The 22,526-nt window shown below is 35.5% G+C and overlaps 1 protein-coding gene across 1 annotated transcript in view; it reads left to right on the top strand.

Moving 5' to 3' along the window:
* Positions 1-22,526, top strand: part of JAKMIP1 (janus kinase and microtubule interacting protein 1) — a 153,233-nt gene that overhangs the window by 92,655 nt on the left and 38,052 nt on the right. The window contains exons 5-11 of the mRNA XM_035547232.2: positions 2,134-2,343; positions 3,077-3,196; positions 5,501-5,647; positions 6,264-6,404; positions 9,640-9,699; positions 19,328-19,456; positions 20,763-20,891. Coding sequence (XP_035403125.1) covers positions 2,134-2,343; positions 3,077-3,196; positions 5,501-5,647; positions 6,264-6,404; positions 9,640-9,699; positions 19,328-19,456; positions 20,763-20,891 — 936 coding nt within the window. The remainder of the gene's footprint in view (positions 1-2,133; positions 2,344-3,076; positions 3,197-5,500; positions 5,648-6,263; positions 6,405-9,639; positions 9,700-19,327; positions 19,457-20,762; positions 20,892-22,526) is intronic.

The raw sequence follows: 22,526 nt of genomic DNA, 5'->3' as shown, positions 1-22,526 counted from the left end.
TTCATGGCCTTTCTTTGTAATGTGTGTGAGCTTGTGTGCCTTCATCCATGGAAGTGTCTGTGAAGGGTGACCTGGGCACCATTTCACTGATGACATGTTTCAGAAGGTTTGTTCTGCTGTGGTTCAGCATCTATCAGTCTATACCAAAATTGTTGCTTTCTTTTTATTTCCAACTTAAACATCTATATTGTTCCATTTAACATTTAAGTTGTGAGAGTATGAAGAGTACAAAATGTGTGACTAATTGGGTAATTAAAATCAAGGCTGCCTACATAACATTAGCTCTTCCTTGTTAAGTGTGTGCCTCACATGGCCAAATTTCTATCTCAGTTACATAGATGCAGTTCCACTTATTTCAGTATGAACACCTGTGTTATTGAGAGCCAAACTTTGTCCACAGTATTTAGTTACATGACATTTCTTCCTCTGAAGAGATCCCGAACAGATCAGTGTGCATGACAGATAGCATTCAGTGAATGAGGCAGCTGCTTAATTTTTGTCATTGCTGTTCTCTGCACAGTCTCTCTGAAACCCTGCATGTTGCAGATTCTTCCAGTAATAAAAACTGCATGCTTTTCTGGTAGTCCTTTTTGACATATTTGAAACTCTCACAGATCTGAATTAACTTACTGGGAATTATTACCCCCATTTACTGGATGAGGAATCGAGACCCAATGACCTTCCCAAATCAGGAAGGAAATCTACATCAGAACCAATAACTGGGATTTAAGAGCAGTCTAGCCTGGTTTATTCACTTCAAATCTGACCTTTTTTCTGTGATCATGTCATGAGTTCATCTCATGCCACCTCCTGCCACTCAGATCCAGAAAACTAATTTCACTTGTTTTGTAGCAAGGAATAAGACTGGAATCCTGAAGAAGCAAGTTGTATCTGATGATGTAATCTGGTTGTGTTAATCCTGTGCATCACTCAGACTCTCAGACTTGACAAAGTTTTATTTTTTTCTAGCATTTCTGTCTCTCTCTTTTTTTTTTTTTTTTTGGCTGGGGCGTGGGAGGGTGGGTTAGAACTTGACTGAAGGACTTCTGTGGGTGTAGGGCTATAATAAATAATGCATGTAGCTGTAATAAACAATACATGAATGATTTAACAAGTTCATGGTTTTCTTTTTCTTTTTCTTTTTGCATACAAATATAATACTCTGACTTCCAAAATTCCATGAGTTTGTTGGCCAAGAAAATGATTTAGTAAACTGAAGGAGATAGAGCATGGTTCTAATAAATATATCATTAATGGTTAATATTCTTGTTAAGAGTTGTGTTTCTATAGTAACTGCTGCAGATTCCCACTTCTAGCATTTGGAATAGTACCAAAGTGAATTTAACACTGATGCTGGGAGGGACAAATCCTATGAGAGCTGCAATAGATCCCTGCTAGCAGCATGCTTTATTTGGTATCGAGATGTATGAACAACACAGTTCAGTAACCATAGATGGTGTTTAAAAACTAGTTCTCCCTACCATTTATTCTAATGGTCGGCATGCATTTGCTTTTTTCCTTCTATACGAAGACTAGGCCTCCTTTGAATCTTATAGCAAAGGCACACAAAATGCTTAGGTATGCTTAGGAATTGATGTTGAAACGTGTGTGTGTGTATATGCTACTAATTTTAAAATGACTGTGAAGAGATTCACCCTGCGTGATTTTTCACTAATAAAGAGGGGAGTCAGCAAATGTTTATTGCTCAAACTTCAAAAAGTAGCTTAGGTGAGTTTTAAAGGGTCTTCTTGTCTTACCTCATACTAGCCTTTTGTTTCTTCTCTGGAACATAGTGAAGGGAGATTTCTCTTCAGCTTATAGAAGTGTGTATAGTCAGATAAAGTGGAGACAATTTCAGTGGCTATATATTCTGTTTCAGTGTGTTTGCATCTATTTTTGTTTGTTACTTGAATTGAGACTGCACCCAGCAAACTCATGATCAAGTGAAGGCTGAAACTCTTAAGGGAAGGGAAAAAGACTTCAGAGAAGAGATATCTTCGTTTTAGCAACCCCAGTTTGGCTGCTGGTATAAATCTGAGAAACAGAACTTTGTTTTTGCAAGTTTGTGGATATGCATGCGGTAAACACTTGGGGATGTTATAGAAATTTCCTTCTTGCTTTTTTTCTTTCCAGATGGATGAAATAAAAGGCAAAGACAGAGTGATTCTGGCTCTGGAGAAAGACCTTGGCATCCAGGCAGGCCATACACAGAAACTCCTCCTTCAGAAAGAAGCTTTGGATGAACAGCTTGTCCAAGTGAAGGAGGCAGAACGATACCACAGTAGCCCTAAGAGAGAGCTTCCTGCAGGAGTGGGGGATATCACTGAGCTGATGGGAAGCCCGGTAAGAAAATTGTATTCCCTTCAAATGTTCAGCATGGGACAATTACTGCCTGCGTATTCACATTGTTTTTGTGGCTACTTTTAAAATACTAGAAGAACTAATTCGCGATAAATGGCCTTGCACCACACTACATTGTGGTGTTTTGCTGATGGTTAGAAACTCCTGAGACCTCTTCAATTTCAAAAAATGTTGAAAAATAGGTGGATACAGAGCTTTTAGCTTGTGAGCTAAGAGTGAGCTTCATCTATGAACTAACTAGTTTTCTGTGACTGAAAAGGAACTTTCTTTATCTATAATCCCATTATTTTCATAGAGTTAGTTATTTCATAATTTTAGAATTATAAAATAGAAACTATAGTTTTCAAAACTGCCATGTGATTTTAATCCATGTGCTATGCATTAGATTTGTTCTACTGATAGTAAGAAATCTTGCGAGAAGTTACCAGTAATATATAAAATATTATTTATATCAACCTTTGGGTTTTTTTTTAAACTCTTAAATCTTTACATACATTTGGCAAGTAGATCCTTTTAATGTAAGATATCACGTAGCACTTCCACAGTATGTTATTGTTTAGTTTTTCTTTTAATTAAAATAAGTTTTCCAGATATTGATGTAAGAGTTGATTTTAGATTTACACAGTCTACTTGTTAAACCATGATATTAAATTTATGGGTAGTAAAGTATATTTTATAAGATAATTTTATATGTCTGTATGTTTTTGATATAAAGGAGCAGCATTTGGATGAACGAGATGTGCGGAGATTTCAGCTGAAAATCGCTGAACTGAATGCTGTAATAAGGAAGCTGGAAGACAGAAATACTCTCTTAGCGGATGAAAGAAATGAACTGGTAAATTAATTAGTAACAACACAGATGGTGACTGGGAGGGCATCTTTATGGTAAATGAATTAATGCTGGAAAGTCACTGTTATAAATAATTTACAAATTAGTCCTGCTTGGCCACAATCAATTATATCTAAAGGTAAGAGAGATTTCTATGGATATTCACTTTGTCACCATAGACATGGGTGGAATCCCTTTTGTTCCAGAGTAATAAAGCTTTATAAATTTATTTTGGGACCGTCGTAACCAAATAGACTGGTAACTTGCCTGTGGCATTGTGTAATAATGTTGTATAAAACATGCATAATCCACGCACTCAAATTACTATATTAATCTTTGAAATAGACAAAATTGATATTAGTTTTGTGACATGCTTATGCTAGCTAGGAGTTAAAAAGCTCTCATGTACTGGAGATGGCTAATCTGCCATCCCCTTTCTGAAGGGTAATCTCTTAAGTAGGTGAAATTGTCCTAGGAGAATGATAGTAACTCATGAAAGAATGGATATGACAATAATTTAAGAATGAATTTTACTAGCCTGCATTGCTTCTTAATTGCTTGTAATGAGATTAATGGTAAAAACTCCCATTGACTGCAATGGAAAGTGAGTTTTAACAATAAGAATTTTTATACATGTCCTGTTATAATGCTGTATTCCCAATGGCAGTAGAAAGGATTTCTCATTCTAATCAGGTGGAATTTTGCCCTCATGCAACCTGTGTATCTGACTGTAAAGCAATGCTATTATTTATGGTGAGGGTAGAATTTCAATGCAATAAATTGAGTGGAGCACTGACGTCTTCATAGTTGCTTTGACGTGCTTAGTTTTTCCTGTTGAGATTTGAGGGCTTTGCTTTATGATGAAAGGACTAAATTTAGTTGCAATATATTGATGATTATCAAAACTAATTTTCGAAATTTTCTTGTCCAAAATCTTGGCTGAATCTAGACTAGTAAAGTTAATTGAACCATACTAGAGTAAAATTGGATCAATTGAGAACATAATCATGTATTTAAAAAAAAAAAAAAAAGGAACAAAAAATCTATTCCATTTTAAGTAGCTATATAGTCTAAACTGCCTTTTCATATGACAAAATTGATTCCTCGTTAATTATTTTATTTTATTGGGGGTAAGGAGAGCATGCTTTTTAACCTGGGTACTATTAGCTGTTTTCACTACTTTGCCTAGATGCTGAGTGGTGTGGTTTTTCTTTTTCTTTTTCTTCCACTTTTACCAGTACAGTTACTTTCCTCTACTCTGTACTCACAAGAACATCATGCTTTCTTTCAAGGTTGCATTATATAAAGACAAGATTATTCAGCCTCCTAATCCTTTCTGTGGACATAAGTCATTCAAAACATCCCCGAAGAATGCTAAAGTACTGCAACAACTTTACTGCAGTGTCCCTCTAAATGGAAGGCATGTATGACTCAGTCAAATGCTGAGGTTTCAGAAATGCATTTTGGAAATCATGTGGAAGAGGTTTTGTCATATAGACAATACTACATAATAATACTACTATACATATAATATATAATACATAATACTACATAGACAATACTACATAAACCCAGTAATATCAGTAAGCTCTTGTGATTAAGTACTGTAAAAATCATTTTCTTATGAGAATGAAACAGAAAACCAAATATTCATAGAAATTAGCTCAGGAGAGATTATCTTTTTCTCATTTCTGGTTAAAACTCAGAAAATTGAAAAATCTTTTTATTGGGAAAAAAATATAGAAAAGGACTCAAGGATTAATAAAATAGCAGAATACTGAATACTGAATGCACACAAATACAAGAAAGGGCAGTAATTTGCTTCACATAATTGTCTAACATCACAAGACCACAGGAGCAAAATTGAGCAGCTTGGAAATGTCAGCAGAATGCTGAGATTGAATCTGTGCCCTCTGGCTGACTCTCATTACTCTAATTACACATTAAGTATATGGGTTTTTTTAAGGTAAAGGAGGAATAGTTTACTAAGGGATAGTTGAGTTGGTAAAAGATTGCTACCCTAGACATAATTGCTCACAATAAGTTTATATGCAACAAGATTAGCTTATCAAGAAATCAATTTTATAGATAATCATAAGCATTTTCCAGGAGCAATATAGGGACCAGACCTATTTCTTATTTGTTTGGACTCCTTTAGTTCTTAGTTTAGCAATAGCCTATCAGATGCCACTTAACAAAAGAACTAAACTTTCTGAATGAAGGAAAAAAGGAAAGAGAAAACCCACAAATTTCTTCTTTCCTGCAATTACAAACTAAAGCACAGCTTACTTTGTTCCTTGCCATTTACAGCTGAAACGTTCTCGAGAGACAGAAAGTCAGCTGAAGCCTTTGGTTGAAAAAAATAAGAGGATGAGCAAAAAAAATGATGATATGATGCAGTGCATCCAGAGAATGGAAGAAAAAATAAAAAATCTTTCCAGGGAAAATATAGAATTGGTAAGTAATCATATCTAATGTCACGTTATGAGAACACAGTTGCTTCAAGGTGGAAGTGCTTGTGAGGCTTTTGCTCTGGTACAGACGTTTCAGAGTCTCAACAGTAGGATGGTACGGCTGTCAAATTCAGCCAATGCACTTGAATATTCCTATTCTAAATTCAGAGTGACATATCTTTTGTGTCTGTGTTGTATCAATTCACACTGATTAAAGAAAAGGATCACAAATAGTTAAAAATGTGTTTGGAGGCTGTAAAAATTTATGACAAAATCAGCTTTAGTAATGCTGCTTTTTTGATTAAAAGTCAAAACTGAATTTAAATGCATGTGCCAATGGCTCTACCATTGTAGAATCTTGAGTTTGCTTGCCTCTAATTTTGTCCCTGACTGGTCTTTGATGCTGCCCTAAACTACCTTATGTGAAGTACTGACACTAAGGCACACAAAATGTATAATATTTTGTTGGTGAAAGAGGCCTTATGTTGTGGTGGAGGATGCAGTGATGAGTATGCGGAATTCTTGATTGCTTCATCACCTGTGAGGATATTCCTACTGTTATGGGAAGACCCTTTAAAACATTCTTGTGTTTAATAACAGATTTTATTTTAATTTTGTAGAAAGAGAAGTTATCTGCACAACCAGCACTGAAGAGGCACACATCTTTAAATGATCTTAGTAGCACACGGGAGGAACAAGAAATTGAATTTCTTAGACTGCAAGTCAAAGAAAAGCAGCATGTTATTGATGATCTCACAGTGGTAATACTTCTCACGTCTGGTACACATATATGCATGCATACACATCTATAGGCAAACTGAAGATTTGAGAGCAATATTTTAACTCCAGTTGTAGTAGTGGCATATAAGTAGTTCTTCAGCATTGAAGGGTTCTTTTTATTTCCCAAGTGGTGAATGAATTCCTTTGGAATGTGTATAAATCTCTGGATCTTAAAGCACTTACCATTTATGGGCTGCTTGTGGAAAGAGGTGTATCAATCCATTCATCTTACAAAACTGGCTGTCAACAGCCGAGGAACCTGGAGGAAAGGAAGCTTTCCAAAACTTAATGACTGAAACATGTTGGATGTAGACCCTACTGTAAACCCAACCTCTCTCTTGATCTAGAAGTTCTCTTGAAAAAAAGGAACATGCAGAATGGCATTCATTTCACCTAACTGAGCTGCCCACACTAGCTGTATTTATAGCAAATAGAGAGAAATTTGCATGACTAATTTAACTAAAGGTAGCAGTGTATTTTGGTATTTGGCACAGCTGTTACCCTCTGTGAAGACTGCTTAAGATGATGCTCAGAGATTTTTGCACTGTTTGGGACTCACTTTAGTTGTTCTAGATGTATTTTGGACATTAGGATACACCATTCTGGTGCTGGAAGAAATTATTTATCATCTCTGAGAGATCCATGCCCTTTTGGACCAGCACCTGGAACTCAGGCAGACTGTTCTAGAGGATCTCAGATTGGCACTACTGAAAGCTACATGATGATGAAACAAATTTAAGATCGCTCTGTCTAAATAAAAGATTAAGCAATCGATTAGAACACTGAAAATAAAAATAGAAGATACAAAATATAACAAAAGAAGATATGTTATCGCTCGGTCTGGAATATTGTCTCTATTCTTGACAGTTCCCTTCAGATTTTGACCCAGGATTTCTCTCTGTAATTAATGCCAATGTCTGTGTGCATTCTCCAGTGTCACAGTGTTGCAAGCAGTAGGATCTTTGCCAGACTCTAATGGAAGGTCTGATTCACAAAGGGTTGCTGCTTTACTTTCCAAATACAACTTTACAGGCAAGGTCTGTGTCACTACATTAAATTCCCAATATATGCAGATATAACTCAATTTATATTTCTTCATGAAGTAGGTATGAAAGAACTCTACTCACTCCATCTCAGCCAGTAATTTGAGGAAATGTATCCTATCCTAACTTTGGTCAACTAGTATTAAATAGTTTTACGTATGAAAATAAAATTAATAAGCATTTTAAAATATGGTTTCATTGTTGCTTTATCTCCTATTTACAGATACATTTTCAGGGGCAAAAATACGTTAAATCATTAACTATGTTACTGCTTTGATTGGCGGTACAAACTAATTGATGCTTCACCTGCAATATGAATGCAGTGGAACTCTGCACTTCCATTGTGCTTTTTAGCTATTATTTCTGGTTCAAATCACACCTCAGGAGAATACAAATGTATCATAAATATTAAAAATGACCCACATGTCACATACCTGATTAATATAAAAGTCATCAGCTTAACTCCAGCTGAGACCAATGTGATACACAGACAAAAGAATGATAGTCTTAGGCAATAGTGTTGTCTGAATCGATTTACCTTGTCCTTTGAAGAGTATCTTTGATGCTCTTGAATCCCTATCAACTTGAGTTCTCTGATGACAGGATTTCCTGGTCAGGTCTTAACAGGAAAGCTGTCAAGATAAACTCAGATGCTTGCAAAACGTGCTAGTGATTTAACAATTTTTTTTTTTTATTATTTTTTTAATTGGCATTATTATTGTTCTGGTAGTTTGACGTGTGATTGAGACAGAAAGTAAATTGAGCAGTCTTCTTGCAAACAAAATTAGTAACAGTAAGGAGTGAGGGGTTTAGGAAGTGTTTGTTCATTCTTCAGTGGAGTGAGAGGAAAGAAAAGGAAAGACGGTGAGAAGACTAGCTAGTTTCTCCAATTATTTGAACACCTGCTTTTAATGCAGGAGACCTAGGTTAAATCAGGGACTGTGCTTTAACCAGGTCCCTGAGGAGGGAACATTCTTCTCCTGCAGTGTCTAAAATTCAGCTGTGTGGTTTCAGGTTTAGCTTTATAAATTATGTTTTCCTACACCATGGAATATCTGTTTCAGTCTACCTCGGCAGTTGTTACTTTTCCTTATTTCAAAAGCCAGATGTATTAAAGGTGCAATAGTAAGTGTTGTGCTTTTCTGAATTATTTCTTACTTTCCAAAACTTCTTTCTTGGGACAACGTGCTGATAAAGATGAATTATTTTATTGTGATTTCTACTGGGTGCTTCTTATTTGTCCAGTTTCTGAACTGAATGTATAACAAGTAACTCTGAATAGAAAAATACCATACAGTGAGCAATAACTGCTAGAGATGCACTTGCTACTGCTATCACTCCTTTAAAAATAGAGGTGTTGCAAACAAAGATGCAGAGCTAATGAAAGAATTGGGAGAAAGGCAAGGAGATAAATCACCCACTTTTTTTTTCTTTTTAATTTATGCCCTCCTTTGCATTTCTTACCTTGTCTTTCTCCTCTTCTTTGGAATTCAAGACAATATTCTTGCACTTCAATGTTTCTCAACCCAGTGTTTTTCCAATTATAGCTGTATTATGACTTAGTTAATTGTGATCTTATTCCAAGGCCACATTAGAAAAAAGACATGGGCTATTCTGAATATGCTTGATCTGAAGCAGTCTTTGTTTTGATGTACTAAGTTAAATGTAGGGCTAATTTCCCTTAATAAGAGAACACCTTTGGATTTTAGACTTTTGCCATACAAGGGTAAGTCACATGTGCACTATCAAACTGTATGTCAGAGGATGCCTGATATGATTACTAAAGCTGGATTCATTTTTGGCTACCAAACCGCTTCTTCAGGATGGCGGAACGCTGGACTGAGAACGTTAATTCTGTTTCCATAGTGAGCTTCTTGGTAAAAGAGTCAAAAGAACCGTCAGAAATCTGTGCCCAATATTTAATGAAGCCTCTTCTTGTCAACTTCCAATCAAGCGTGTAAAGCATGTGGCTGAATGTTTGTTTGCTTAAAGAGATAAAACTGCAGTATGAGGTGGTGTTACACCAACATGGTGTTATTCAAAAGATAAAGACATTGTCTTTGTGTTAGCTTTATCTCAGGCTTTAAGAAAATTGTAATATTTCTTTGTGTTCGACATAACTAAATATAGATTCCAAAAGAAATCTTTACTAAAATGTTATCTTTCCTTCTAGGAAAGGGAACGGTTATTACGGTCTAAAAAACAGAGGAGGAAAAGTTTGAAGCCTCCAAAGGTGAGCAAATCTTCATTTTCTGTGCTTTTTGATTGCTGTGAACAACAGTAGTTTCAAATACTGAAATTAGAACTCTATTTAATTGTTATCCTTTAGAATGATAACATTTCATGTAATTCTCCTGTTTTCTCTAGTAAGGTCCTATTAAGTTTTTTTTTGGATAATGTAGGAGCTGCTTAAGGAGTTTTGTACTGCACACAAGTTTGTTTTTAATACACAAAATAATTGCAGTTTTAGCCATTGTGGCCTAAATTCAAGTGTCTTGAGGCCTAAATGATATAATGACTTGAAACAACCAATATTTTAGAGGGCAAATTCTCAGTCCTTTTTAAAGACAATATACCCCTTTAAAGCACTTGCACAAAGTTACTGCTTAATTGCATTGAAAACTTTAACTCATGTTAAGGATGTTATTGAAATGATATTTATGTAGATATATAAATAGAAAAAAAAAAAGATATAACTATTTTTCTCTTGTAACTGTTTTGTTCTAGAGTGCAAAGAAAAAAATAGAACTAAGAAAAGGAAAGTTTTGTTTCTGAATGTACCTTCAGTGTTTATTGCAATATGTGTTTTAAGTAATTGCTAAATACTGTTTTTTTTGTGAAATTGAGCATGAGCAGCCTGGAGCATGTAAGGGGAGGAGAATAGGGTAAGAGGGAGAAAATGGAAATGAAGAGAGGTTATTATCAAGTATATCATGGTTTAAGATGCATGTGTTGATGTGTCCTGCGTAGTATACTCCTGATGACCTCCAGGTGGTGCTTTTTTATTGCTCTGTGCTCTGTAATAGCTGCATTCTGAAATATTTCTCCTTTTCAGTTCTCTGTATTGGTGGTAATTCTTCAAATGATGCTTCTAATAATGATATGTCTTTGTCATACAAAAAAAAAGAAAAATTCAAATGCAATAATAAATTTTACATACCTTCTTCTTTTATATAATGTAAGGCTGATAGGGGCCAAATGTGTTTACAGCAAACCTTAACTGTTCTTTCTTTGTGTACAATACCTGGAAGTTTATGTATTGTGAGCAAGTTTAAAACAGGATTAAAAAAAAAAAAAAAAAAAGTATGTACCTAATCTGACACCATATTTTTTGTCTTCTCTAATTATCAGCCCTCCTCATATTTTAAATAAATTGCGTAGATCTTTTGCTAAACTGCAAAGTTCCTAAATGAAAAAAAAACTATGATTTGATAACTAATAGTGCTAATTTCCATTGGCTGAAAACACCCTGAAAATTAATAATTATTAATTTATGTATTAAAAATATCCTGGGTTGACAGAACTTCAGCTGACCTACACTCTGAACCCCTTCTCTTTACCTATTTTTCCTTGAGTGAGATGCTTCCTTAGTGATATCATCTTCTTTTCCTTACTGAACAGAACAAGAGTTGTACAACATGAAGGTTTGCGAAATGGGTTTGATTTCACTGAAAACTTTATTGCATTGCTATTCTTCATGTGGCAAGAATGCTGTATTCTGCAGAGTTTACAGCAAGAATTGTGTGCATATGAGCAGCGGAGTTACTAGTGCTTTGCTTCTTATTTCCGTCCATGCTACCTGTTGAGGAAAAGCTTGAGCTTTTGCCAGCTGCTTCCTTCCTTTGCTCATCACTCTTCTGTACCAGTATTTCTCTACATGGTGATCTGGCTGTCCTCCTCTAGACTTGTGAGCCCAAGTGAGCGCCCTGAGGACGTGACCGTGAGTTGTGAGACTGAGGCCTGAGCTAGAAATATGAGGTAGACCTTGTTGTGGAAGACCTTCCCCTTGCTAAAGGTTCTTGGGAGGATTTCTAGGAACTAATGTGATATGTAGCAAGTCTTCATTCCTATCATAAAGCTTGTCTTTACTTACTTGCAATTTGAGAACATCCTATAATTTTCTCAGTGAAAGAGTTAGGTAGGGAAATGTGAATTGCTATTGGTAGAGTGAGGGGCAACAAACAACATAACAATTAAAAGAGAAGGTTTAAGTTGGACTGGCGCTCTATGGACCTGGGTTTTGGGGGTATAAAATTCTCCACCTTTAAATAAGGGTGTAAAGAGTCACTTGTGTGTGTTACAGAGGGGACAGTGATAGAGACTTCTGAAGAAAATGCAAGTGGAGGAACAGCTAGACAGAATGGGTCAATCTGGGAAAAGAGAAAAGGCAGATCTAGTTGAAAATTGGGTGCGTTTTATGTTATATATACATACATATATGTGCAGATATGTAGTTTTTAAATGCGCTAATTCTTTAATGAAGGAAATAAGTCATCAATAATATATTTGTTAGGGTCCTATTACTTGCTATGTGTACTTGCTTGTATGTTATGTGTAATTTGGGTTATGATTACTATCAGCCCCTGTGTAAAGGCAGAACTATAACTTCCTTCAAAATTATGCTTTGAAACTTTGCACAGCTAATCTGTTATATCTTAATATCAAATCGTCTAAGTAAATTTTCTTGTTTTTTGCCTTACTGTTTTAGATCTAATTGTTATTTCTCATTCTAATTCTCTATAAAAATATATTGAGTTACAGCTGGGGTTGAGAATTTAACAAAAATTAGAACAACTACACTCCAAAACCTAAAAACAAAACAAAACAAAAAGCATCCTCTCTTCCTCTCCCCCACCCAGCCGCCCCCCCTTAATGTTCAAATCAAAGAACCATCCTTTCTCCCACTGTTCATTAAGGCCTTTATCAAATAATAGTATAATTGTGATAGGTACATTTTAAAATTTCATACCTTAATTTTAAAATGTTTTTATTTTTTATTTTATTTTAATGATTGTTATAAGCCAAAGAAATTTACATTTTTTGTTATTACATTATTTTTATATAGAGGCACTATAGCTTGACTCCAATGCAAAATCCACATAGGCAGCTATATTGAAAAGGTATATTATACCATTTAAAATCTTCTCAAAGTTCATTGCAAAATGTGATTTGTCTTAGTTGTGCCTGCCTAGCTCCCACTTAAAGGTTAGTTTAACGGACTTTCAAAAGGTTATCTCAGGTCATGAATTTCTCCATGTTTTCTTGACTCCTACATTTCATGGACAGGGAGTCAAAAGAGTTTGGAATACTTTAGTTAGGTTCTAAATCCAGAAAGATAAATCAAAATCCTCAAAGCTATGTAAACTTCCAGCACTTTTTATTTAAACAATCCATGTAGAATGGACTGCTCATCTGGATATGCTGTTGGGATTGTACCATCTTGGTACAATCTTGCTGTTGGGATTGTACCATCCTGTCTGGTTTTACAGCCCATCTCTGGAATCTAGTTGAAAATGGTAGAACTCATCAAACCAAATGCTTGGTTAGATGTCATTAACATCACTGAGATACAGACATCTCTCTCTGGACAGAGTGGTAATGTTGTGATTGTTCTCCTCTGGAAGTAGATATCTAAATAGGCCATATGGGTTTTGTCCTGAAATTGCCTCTCTCTCTCCATGGACTATAAATGCAGTCTAGGGTGAGTTGCTTTATATAGAGACATGTACACTGCAAGTGTGTTTCTGTCTATGATATGCACAAGATTTTTATATCCTACAGATGATAACCTATATATAACAGTAGAAGAAATTATGGCTGTATCTGTCCTAACCAACCACTCAGAAGGAGAAATTACTGATGTAAATCTTTGGCTTTGCTTTTCTAAGTTTTGTTAAGTGTAAAATCATCTTTAACACTAGTTAATTATCAAGTTTGGCTGTTGGAGTTGGATCTATTTCCAGATCTGTGCCTCACTTTCTTTGACAAAGTGAAAAAGGAAATAACTGATGGGAACTGAGTTCATGAATGTGGTCAGATAAGCTTACACTAGAAGGTATAGGAAGTTTCGTTTTTTCTTTTAATAAACCAGTGCACGGGTGGAAGACTATGAGGGTGGTGAAGCATTGGAACAGGTTGCCCAGAGAAGCTGTGGATGCCTCATCCTTAGAAGTGTTGAAGTCCAGGTTGGATGGGGCTCTGAGCAACCTGGTCTGGTGGGAGGTGTCCTTGCCCATGGCAGAGAGTTGGAACTGGGTGGTCTTTAAGGTCCCTTCCAACTCAAACCGTTCTGTGGTTCTATTGCACTCATGTACTGTTGCAGCTTTTCCTGAATGGGTACGCTTACACTCCAGCTTCCTTAATTTTCACAGTACTCTGACTAAACAATGTCCAGTACATGGACGTTTCTAAAATGAGTGTTTTCCTAACAGTGATTCCTGTTAGGTAGAACAGTACCCATGGCATACCTTTCTTGGTCTGTAAAACAGCTTGTGGGAATGATCTTTCAAACTAATCCAATAGCCTTTATAGCCCTATTGTGTCTAAATAGCATTAGTTCAGCTGAAAAGCTTTTGAAAGTACCAGGGATTTAATTATTTCTTCTTGCAATTAGATATCTATGTTATTGCTGGAGCAGTGTAAGTGCACTAGGTTACTGTTGCTAGTGTAGCTTTAACTGAGCACTCGTTTAATTACCAAGGGACATACAGGTCCATGGACGAGCACTGGCAACAAGCTCAGGTCACCCATGAGGAAAGGAGCAGCATAGTGGGATGGGGCTTTATAACCTCTGTGACTGCAAGTCACAGAGTGAATCTTCCTTTTGCTGTTCAAGGCATGCATTTTTTTTCAGGTGCAATGAGTGTGTTTTTGTTTTTGTTTTCTTTGATTTTTTTTGTTGTTGCTGTTGTTTTCTCCTCCCAGTTTTGGTAGTGAAATAACGAAGTCTGGAAACAGTGTATTTTTTTCTTTCTTTCCTTTATTTATTTATATATATTTTTTTAACACACGGAATGGAATAACAGTGATTGCCTAGTTTGTTTGGTAACTGCAGGACTCTGCAGATTTGTTTCTTTACTTAAACTTTAACAAATGAACTCTATTTGTGATAGTGGAAGGCCTGCATGCCAGTGTGATGGAGTTCATATTTCTTGTTTTATATTTTTCGTTTTTTATCTGCCTCTGTGCTTTGGTGTGCCTGTATTTTTCTGGCTGCCAAGAAATGACTTATAAGCATGAAGGTAAGAAGTTACTGATAAGTTCATCTGATTGAATTACAAGGAAATTCATCCTGGATTATTTTTATCATGTTAGATTAATTTATTGAAAACGAGATATTTAACTGTAAAGTTCCTCCTTTAGGAACAGAGAAATTAGGTTATTTATATGTAAGTATATCCAGCCCAAACCATTAAAAATGAAGGTATGTTGAAATATGCATGTAATATGTTCTATGTATTGATTTATAATAGTCTAAACTGTTATGTTTACTGAGCATTGTACTTCAGTAGAAAACTTAATACTTGAGTTACAAAGGCCAAATGCATGATTTTACTTTAAAATTACTTGAAAGCATTGATACAAATTCATGTGAAAAATACTTGCTATCAAATACATGATAGTAGCCAGAGGAAATTAGAATTTAAATCAAATTTTTAGCAACTGATATGACTATTTTCTCAGTTATGATTTAGAGGTAACAATAGAATGCACAAATCAATATAAAAGAATAATTTGTTGATTGGGAATGTTTCGGGAATGTTTTGAGAATGTTTGTGCCTCTTAAGAAAAGCTTGAATGAAACTTGAATGAAAACTGTATAGTTACAAAAATCCAGTGAGTATTGTACATGCTCACATATACTTTACAAAAGCCATTGTGATCCAGCTCTTAAACTATATGTGGATCTCCCTAGAAGTCACTGTATTTATTTATGCTTTTAATCAACAAACTTGTCTGACTCAGATGTCATCTTTTTTTTTCTCTACAGCTGTTCTTTATCAGTTAATTCGTTCTGATTTGGCTGTGAATCACTTCTTGCAGATAATTGCTTCAAATATTAGATGATCAACAATAAAACCAGCTATTTTGTAATTATGTCATGGAGAAATTCATACATGTATGATTAATACACAATGGTTAAATGCCTTATCTCTATTTCTGTGGAAAGTATCTTATCCACAAAATGATAAATACACAGCTTCTCTGTAGAGGAATGAGGCATTAAAAAGCAAATAAATGGTTCACTCATAACTCCAATATTATAGCCATAGCATAGCATTTAATAGGTTTTGACTTTTAAATTTCTTTTAAGCTTAGGGATTTTTTAGTATCATAGTAAATACTAATTTTCTTGCATATTTCCCTTCCATCAAATAATCAAGTGTATTATTTATGAATATAGGCAAACATAAATATTTACATGCTAGTATCTTTTGTCAAATTGGTGACATTTCTTCTCAAGGATCTTCTCAAACCCTTATACATTTATGTAAAGTCAAAAAAACTGTTGTTTGACTATTTTATTTATTTATTTATTTATTTAAACTCCTTGAAACAGTGCACAGGTGTGTGTGTGCATGGTTTAAGCAAGATGTATATTTAAGCTGAGTTATCTGCAAAAATGCTTGTAGTTTGAGATACAAAAAAAAAATAATACAAAAAACACCTAAAAGTAAGACTTGGTATACAAATGTGTTTAACTAGGAAGCTGCTGACCTTCATGCTACTGTATTATCTGTGCCATATACGTGTGTATTATCTGTGCCATTGGCGTTTTGCTCTCCATCTTTTGAAGTCCCTTCTACCAGCCTTTTTAAGATCAAGTCTTGAGTTTTACTCCCTGTGTCAGCCCTCAAGCCTATATGTCATTTCAGACTTTCTTTGAACTTTGCTGTAGTGTGTTTATCATTTTCATGAGGCTGAGCAGTCTTGAAGTTTTAGGCGTGAGCAGGGTCAGCCATTCTTCAGTCCTCCGAGTTGGTTGTCCTTGGCTAGGTTCATCCAAAGCACGGTCCAAATATTCTGAACTGAATCCACAGACAAGCTAATACAGATGGAAGAGCAGGATACAAAAGCATTGGAATAAAAGTCTGCATGCAGCTTTGTTTTGGGTTTACTCTCAGCATCTTTGAGTAAAAGGTATCCACATTGAGAAATGAGGATGCAATCTTGGTGGGAGTCTCTTGGTTTTTGTTTGCCTGCTCTCTTCTTCCTTACATCCATATCATCTGCTTTGATTTTTATGAAACTATCTCTCTTCATTGGTCTGGAGTCATAAAGCAGTCTTGTGGCCTTCCTTATAACTTGAGTGCAGTCTATTTAGCCCCATTTTCAACTCCCAGTATCTACTTGTAGTACTACTGTTAGATGATTGTAGGCTGTAGCCAGTGTCCAGTGTGGGAGGAAAGCTGGATGGGCTTGGATCTCCCAAGGTCTAGTTTTCGTTCACCTCAGTTTTCTTGGTAAACCTTTGTTCTGATGAGAGAGGGGTCTGAAATGTTTGTATTTTGAATGTGAGAGAACAAATTATTTTTCTGGATAAGTATTTATCTTTCTAGAATACAGCTTAAATCTATTCCCTGTGTCCTTTGTTTTGTTGAGCGGGGCAGAATGGTGAACAAACTGGTGTAGAATGTGAATGTTGGAAGAAAGAATTAAATTTTCCCAGGGAAGTGTTTGTCTTAAGACAGTTCTGCTAGGCTCACAGTGCTGGGAATGCAGTGCTTCCAAAATGACTGAGAGAACAGAAATGTGCCTTTATAGGGTTTTAGTACTAAAACTGCATTCCTTTTCTTTTCTTTTGAATATACCTGATAGTAATGCTAGTGGTCTAGTAGCTTACAAAAGTAAGGTTGGTTTTTAAAGATTGTTCAAAAGCTTTCTGCAATCTCTGCAGCATCATCTTTATCTGCATATCCATGGATGGATGTAGAACCATATTCAGTTTGGAAAAAATGTGACTTTTTTTTTTTTTTCTGAGTGCATAATATCCTTTCAGAAGCTTTTAGTAAAACCAGTTAATTTGAAAATGCAGTCTGAATGAATTTTTTAAATTATTATGTCAAGGACACATCTTAAGTAAAGCAATTAAATGTCTTAGGACAGGGCCTTAAAGTTGTCTTCAGTAGTTTGAGTTGGATTAGCTGTAATGTGAAACAACTATGGAGCTGTTCAGTTAGATGGGACTTGGTGGATTGTGATAACCTGGTGACCTGGACCATGGGCTGCAGGCTGGAAATGCAGTGCACAGTGTTATGTGTGCAGGCACAAACTCACCACTTTATTTTACGGTATCACTTCGTTCAAGATAGGGAATTTTGGCTGTTGATTAGATCTAAGCCAAAAGAATGTACCATACATTATGGGGCTTTACGCAAAAGTGGAGATAGTATTTTTCATACCTATAAGGAAGAATGGATAAAGTTAAGTAAGTCTAGAAGACTTCAGTGAAAAGTAAGTATTTAGAATTCATAATGAGATAGAGCAATATAGATAAAATAAAGCCTTTCAATACGTTGAAAGAAAATGACAGCTCACAATGCCACTCAGCCAGTTTGGCCTTGCTGAGATGTAAAATGATGTTCAGAAGTAATAACAACTAATTTATTTATTTTTTATCCTTTAGGCGTATTTAATGAAAAGGGCTTCTCATGTACAACCTGTGGCTTGTAGTTTAAAAACAAACAAAACAAAACCAAAGCAAACAAAAAATACTGACATCAGAATCTGTGATTCAGCATCAAGCAGGGCCAAAAAATAGACAGGTAGACAGATTTTTTTTCCTTTGTCTTCTTAGAGCCACTTCTCTCCACCAGCCTCTCTGTCAACAATGCTTCATAACCTGACTTAATTTTTCCAGCAACTTGTATCTTTATCTTAATTTCCTTGGTTCTTTGAATTTCTGGGGGTTACCAGAACACTTGTGTAGTGTAGAAAGTTAGACTCCTATTGATTAATAATAGTTAACATTTATTAATGGTATTTTGGAAGGAGTGATGCCTGAGAAACTTATTTCTCAGTTAAATGTTAAAACAGTATTTTGATTTTTTTGGACAGCAACATTTTCTATAGAAATTTTCTGCTTTCTAAGTATGTATTAGGAAACTGCTGGAAATGGTGGAAGGATTATTGCAGTTGTGACATTTTATGTAAAATGTCACATTTGTTAGTACTAATATTGTATTATTCACTTTGGCTACAATTTTTCTCTAGTTGTCTACAAGCATGCATTACATTGTGCACAGTTTTTAAAATTTGTATTAAAATGCTGGGTTTTGTACTTTTTTTTTTTGCTATTGGAGCAAACTTTTGAAAAAATTCAGAATGATGGTGTTGGAAAAATAAATGGAAAGGAATAATGCATACCTTTAAGTATGATTGTGCAAAATAAATACTATAAATGGATCTCTTTTTTTTTTTTTTTTAAGCAATATGAATGTCAAAGTTAGTTCCACATAATTCTTTGGAGTATTTTTTTATTTTTTTTTTGGTACTACATCATATGTGTTACATCCTGTTGGGTTACTTTCTTCTGTACAGATACTGCAGTCCTCCACTGTGAATCTTGAAATATTCGAGATCTGTATGATTTTGATAATTAGCTTTGGTATTTGTGTTAAAGCCGTATTGTACTGGCAATTACCCAGTGCTATGTGCAATTGACTTCTTGAATCTACTTAAGCAAATGGTGCTGGAAAGTTAACTAATCCAATGGAATTCATAGAACAAGAGTTTACACAGGAACCATTTTTCTTCCTGAATACTAAAACAATGGTCAGAGAAGACCTTGGCTGCTGTTTACTGGGTCACTGGGGTTTTCTAACTCTTTTGCTAGTAACTAAGGAAAACTAACTTTTCAGAGGCATGTTGTGGAGACATTTTTTGGATTTGATGAAGAATCCATAGATTCAGAAACATCATCTGTAACTTCATATAACACAGATAAAACAGACAGGACACCAGCAACACCAGAGGAAGATTTGGATGATGTAAGTAGCAGATGATTTGTTTTTAACTTCTACAGAAATTGGCATGGAGTATAAATGCAAACATTTTTCAACTATTCTGCCGTAGGAACTAAAAAAGATTTGGCAAGGAATTGTTTTGTTTTGTTTCAAGTCCAGTAAAAAAAAAAACAGTCATTGCAATAGAATTAATAAGTTAATATTCTGCCTTACATACTTGGTAGATAATTGGGCTGAGAAACAAAAATGTTTTTCTCAAACCATTTCTTAGTTGTGAAAAGAAAATGAATAGGCATGTTGCTTTGCCAAAAGTCAATAGTTACTAGACAATAGTTTGCCCTTCAACCTTGTAATTTATTTTACTGTTTTGTTACAACCAGGATTTTCTTATTGTTTTTGTGATAGTAAGAGAGGCTTTTGCAATTCATTAAGGCTTAAATGATCATAGGTAGTAAATACCCACTGTCATGTTTTGACTGAGCTCTGTGATATACACTGCAGCTGGCCTACTTTAGGAGGTCACAAGGCTGAGGACAAAGCATGAGTTAGATACCCTCTTTCATCTTTCTATCCTGTTCACTCACTTGTGTCTCATACTCCTCACTCACAACAGGCTTCCTATTTTCCTAGCTTTAATATCTAATAATATTTTAATCTCTGTTCCTTGGAGCCTGAGTTCCTGGAGCAAAAATTAATTAAAGGGAAGGACGTTTCTTGCTCTTAGCATTATAGAAAAGACATTGAAAGTGTTGATGTCAGTTGCTCAAAATTCAAAGCAAATTAAGATATTAAAATTACTTCAAGTAAAAAAAAAAAAAGATTGTTTTTTAAAAAAAAATCGTATGGCTTTTTAAATGTAACTTCTGTGTTAGTGTTTGTTTGTTTGTTTTTTCTGGCAAATTGCTTTATGTGTAGTACAGACAAAGAGTAAGGATGCGGTGGACTGCATGACAAGTAGGACAAACCCCTTCTGAACACCTTGTGGCACTGGAGTTACTGAAGAAAATGGTGCATAGAACTGATCCCCCTTGACATTCCTCAGTCAGTTTCTTGCCATTTCTATGCATTACTGCTTTACCTAGTATCTTACACTGTCCTGAAATTATTGAATTGATACAGCTACTGATCTCTGCATTTCTACCTTATACTCAAGTCATCTTTCCTTCCATTTCTACTTGTGATGTTTTTTTTAAAGCTTTCTTGAACTTTGAGACTCAGGACAATTGTGTTTCTTGCTGTGTGTTTGTGTCTCTGTTTATGTATACAAACACATTATCATATATATTTGTCATTACATAAACAAACCCACTTCTTTTTCCTCTTCATTAAGAGCACACCAAAGGAAGAAGCTGAACTAAGATTCTGCCAGCTAACAAGAGAGTATCAAGCTTTGCAAAGAGCATACGCATTGCTTCAAGAACAAGTTGGTGGAACCCTGGATGCAGAGAGAGAAGCAAGGGTAATTTTTTTTAATTTTTTTTTTTTTTTAACTGGAATTTCTTTTAGCTCTGAAATAGTTGAAAAAGCTGAAAAAAATGATGTCTTGTAGGAGATACCTTTGCAGGTCAGTAAAATGCATAGTATGATGTTCTTGAGGATTAGAGGATATTATCAGTTAGGCAACAATTTAGATTCATCTGGTGTGATCTGAACAAAATATCATTATACTTCATTCTAGTGTGCTTAATGTGTAAAAGATTTCAGGAGTAGGATGCTTTTATTGAGAATGATATTGCACAGAATCAGTTGAACCTGAAATTTGGATAGTAGCATGATGGATTTAAAATTATTTGGAGAAAAAGTTGTAATGTGTACTCTAGTACCTTTATCACGGTTTTATTAAAAATCTGATCCCAATCTGACACAGTAAGAGTTTCTCTTAAAGTGTTTTGCTGAATGTATGAAGTCTCAATTTGTTTTTACAATCTCAGATAGAGAGAGCATTCTTCCATTAAAAAGTACTATTATTCCTATTAGGTCAGCATGATTGTTTGACTCTCTCTGAAATTAATGCTTTTTTAACTTCACAGCAATCTGTTTAGTAAGATTTTAATGAGATATTTGAGGTATAGGATAGTATGTATTCTTTTTTTCATTTACACTTCTGCCATCACTATGTTTAACCATTTAGTACAGGGATGAGGTCAGCAGAAATCATGCCAACATCTTGCATGCTGGTTTTCTAAACTGGGGAGCAGAGCAGTCACTTCATAATGATTTGGTGACTAGTGTTTTCATGCCTCACAATTATTCACTGAACAGCTCTGTCATGAAAAAAAGAGCTGGATTTACTAGATACAACATCTTTTCTGCTTTATCCCAACTCCTTGCAGGTAGGGGCATGTCTAGAAATGTAGCTTATCTACAGGTCACTCTCTACTTGAATGACTATTGTGATCAATGAGCAAAAACCATGCAACATCTAAAGGGGTAAGAACTAGCCATAGGACTGGAAATTTCACCTTCACCTCACGTCCTTCACTCTGCATCAAGTACAGCTTGAACCTGTAGAGTACTGACTGCGGAAGGAACTGGCTGATGTCATTGTGAGGCCACTCTTTGAGGCCACACCTTTGACACTCTCCCCCATAAGGTTCTCGTGGACAAACTGATGAAGTACAGACTAGATAAGTGGACAATGAGTTGGACTGAAAACTGGCTGAAATGGCATAAAGGTTTGTGACCGGTGGCACAAATTCAGCTGCAGGTGAGTCACCAGTGATGTACTGCAGTGGTAGCTGCTGGTTCCACTACTGTTAACTTCTTCACTAATGACCTGGATGATTAGACAGAGTGAACCCTCAGCAAGTTTCCAGATGATATGAAACTGAGAGAATTAGTTGATACATGAGATACTTGTGCTGCCAGTCAGAGGGTCCTTGACAGGCTGGAGAATAGTGTAAGCAGGAATCTCATGAAATTCAACAAAGGGAACTACAAAGTCCTGCATGTGGGGAAGAATGTGGCGGTCAAATACCAGAACATGTTTCTCAGAGAGGTTCAGGCATCTCCATCCCCGGAGATATTCAAGACACAGATAGACAAACAACCTGCTATACGTGCCCCCCTACTTTGAGCACAGCAGTTGGACTAG

The sequence above is a fragment of the Cygnus atratus genome, chromosome 4 (assembly GCF_013377495.2).
Source record: "Cygnus atratus isolate AKBS03 ecotype Queensland, Australia chromosome 4, CAtr_DNAZoo_HiC_assembly, whole genome shotgun sequence".
NCBI classification, from domain to species: domain Eukaryota; kingdom Metazoa; phylum Chordata; class Aves; order Anseriformes; family Anatidae; genus Cygnus; species Cygnus atratus.
This window is presented reverse-complemented; position numbering and strand designations above follow the sequence as displayed.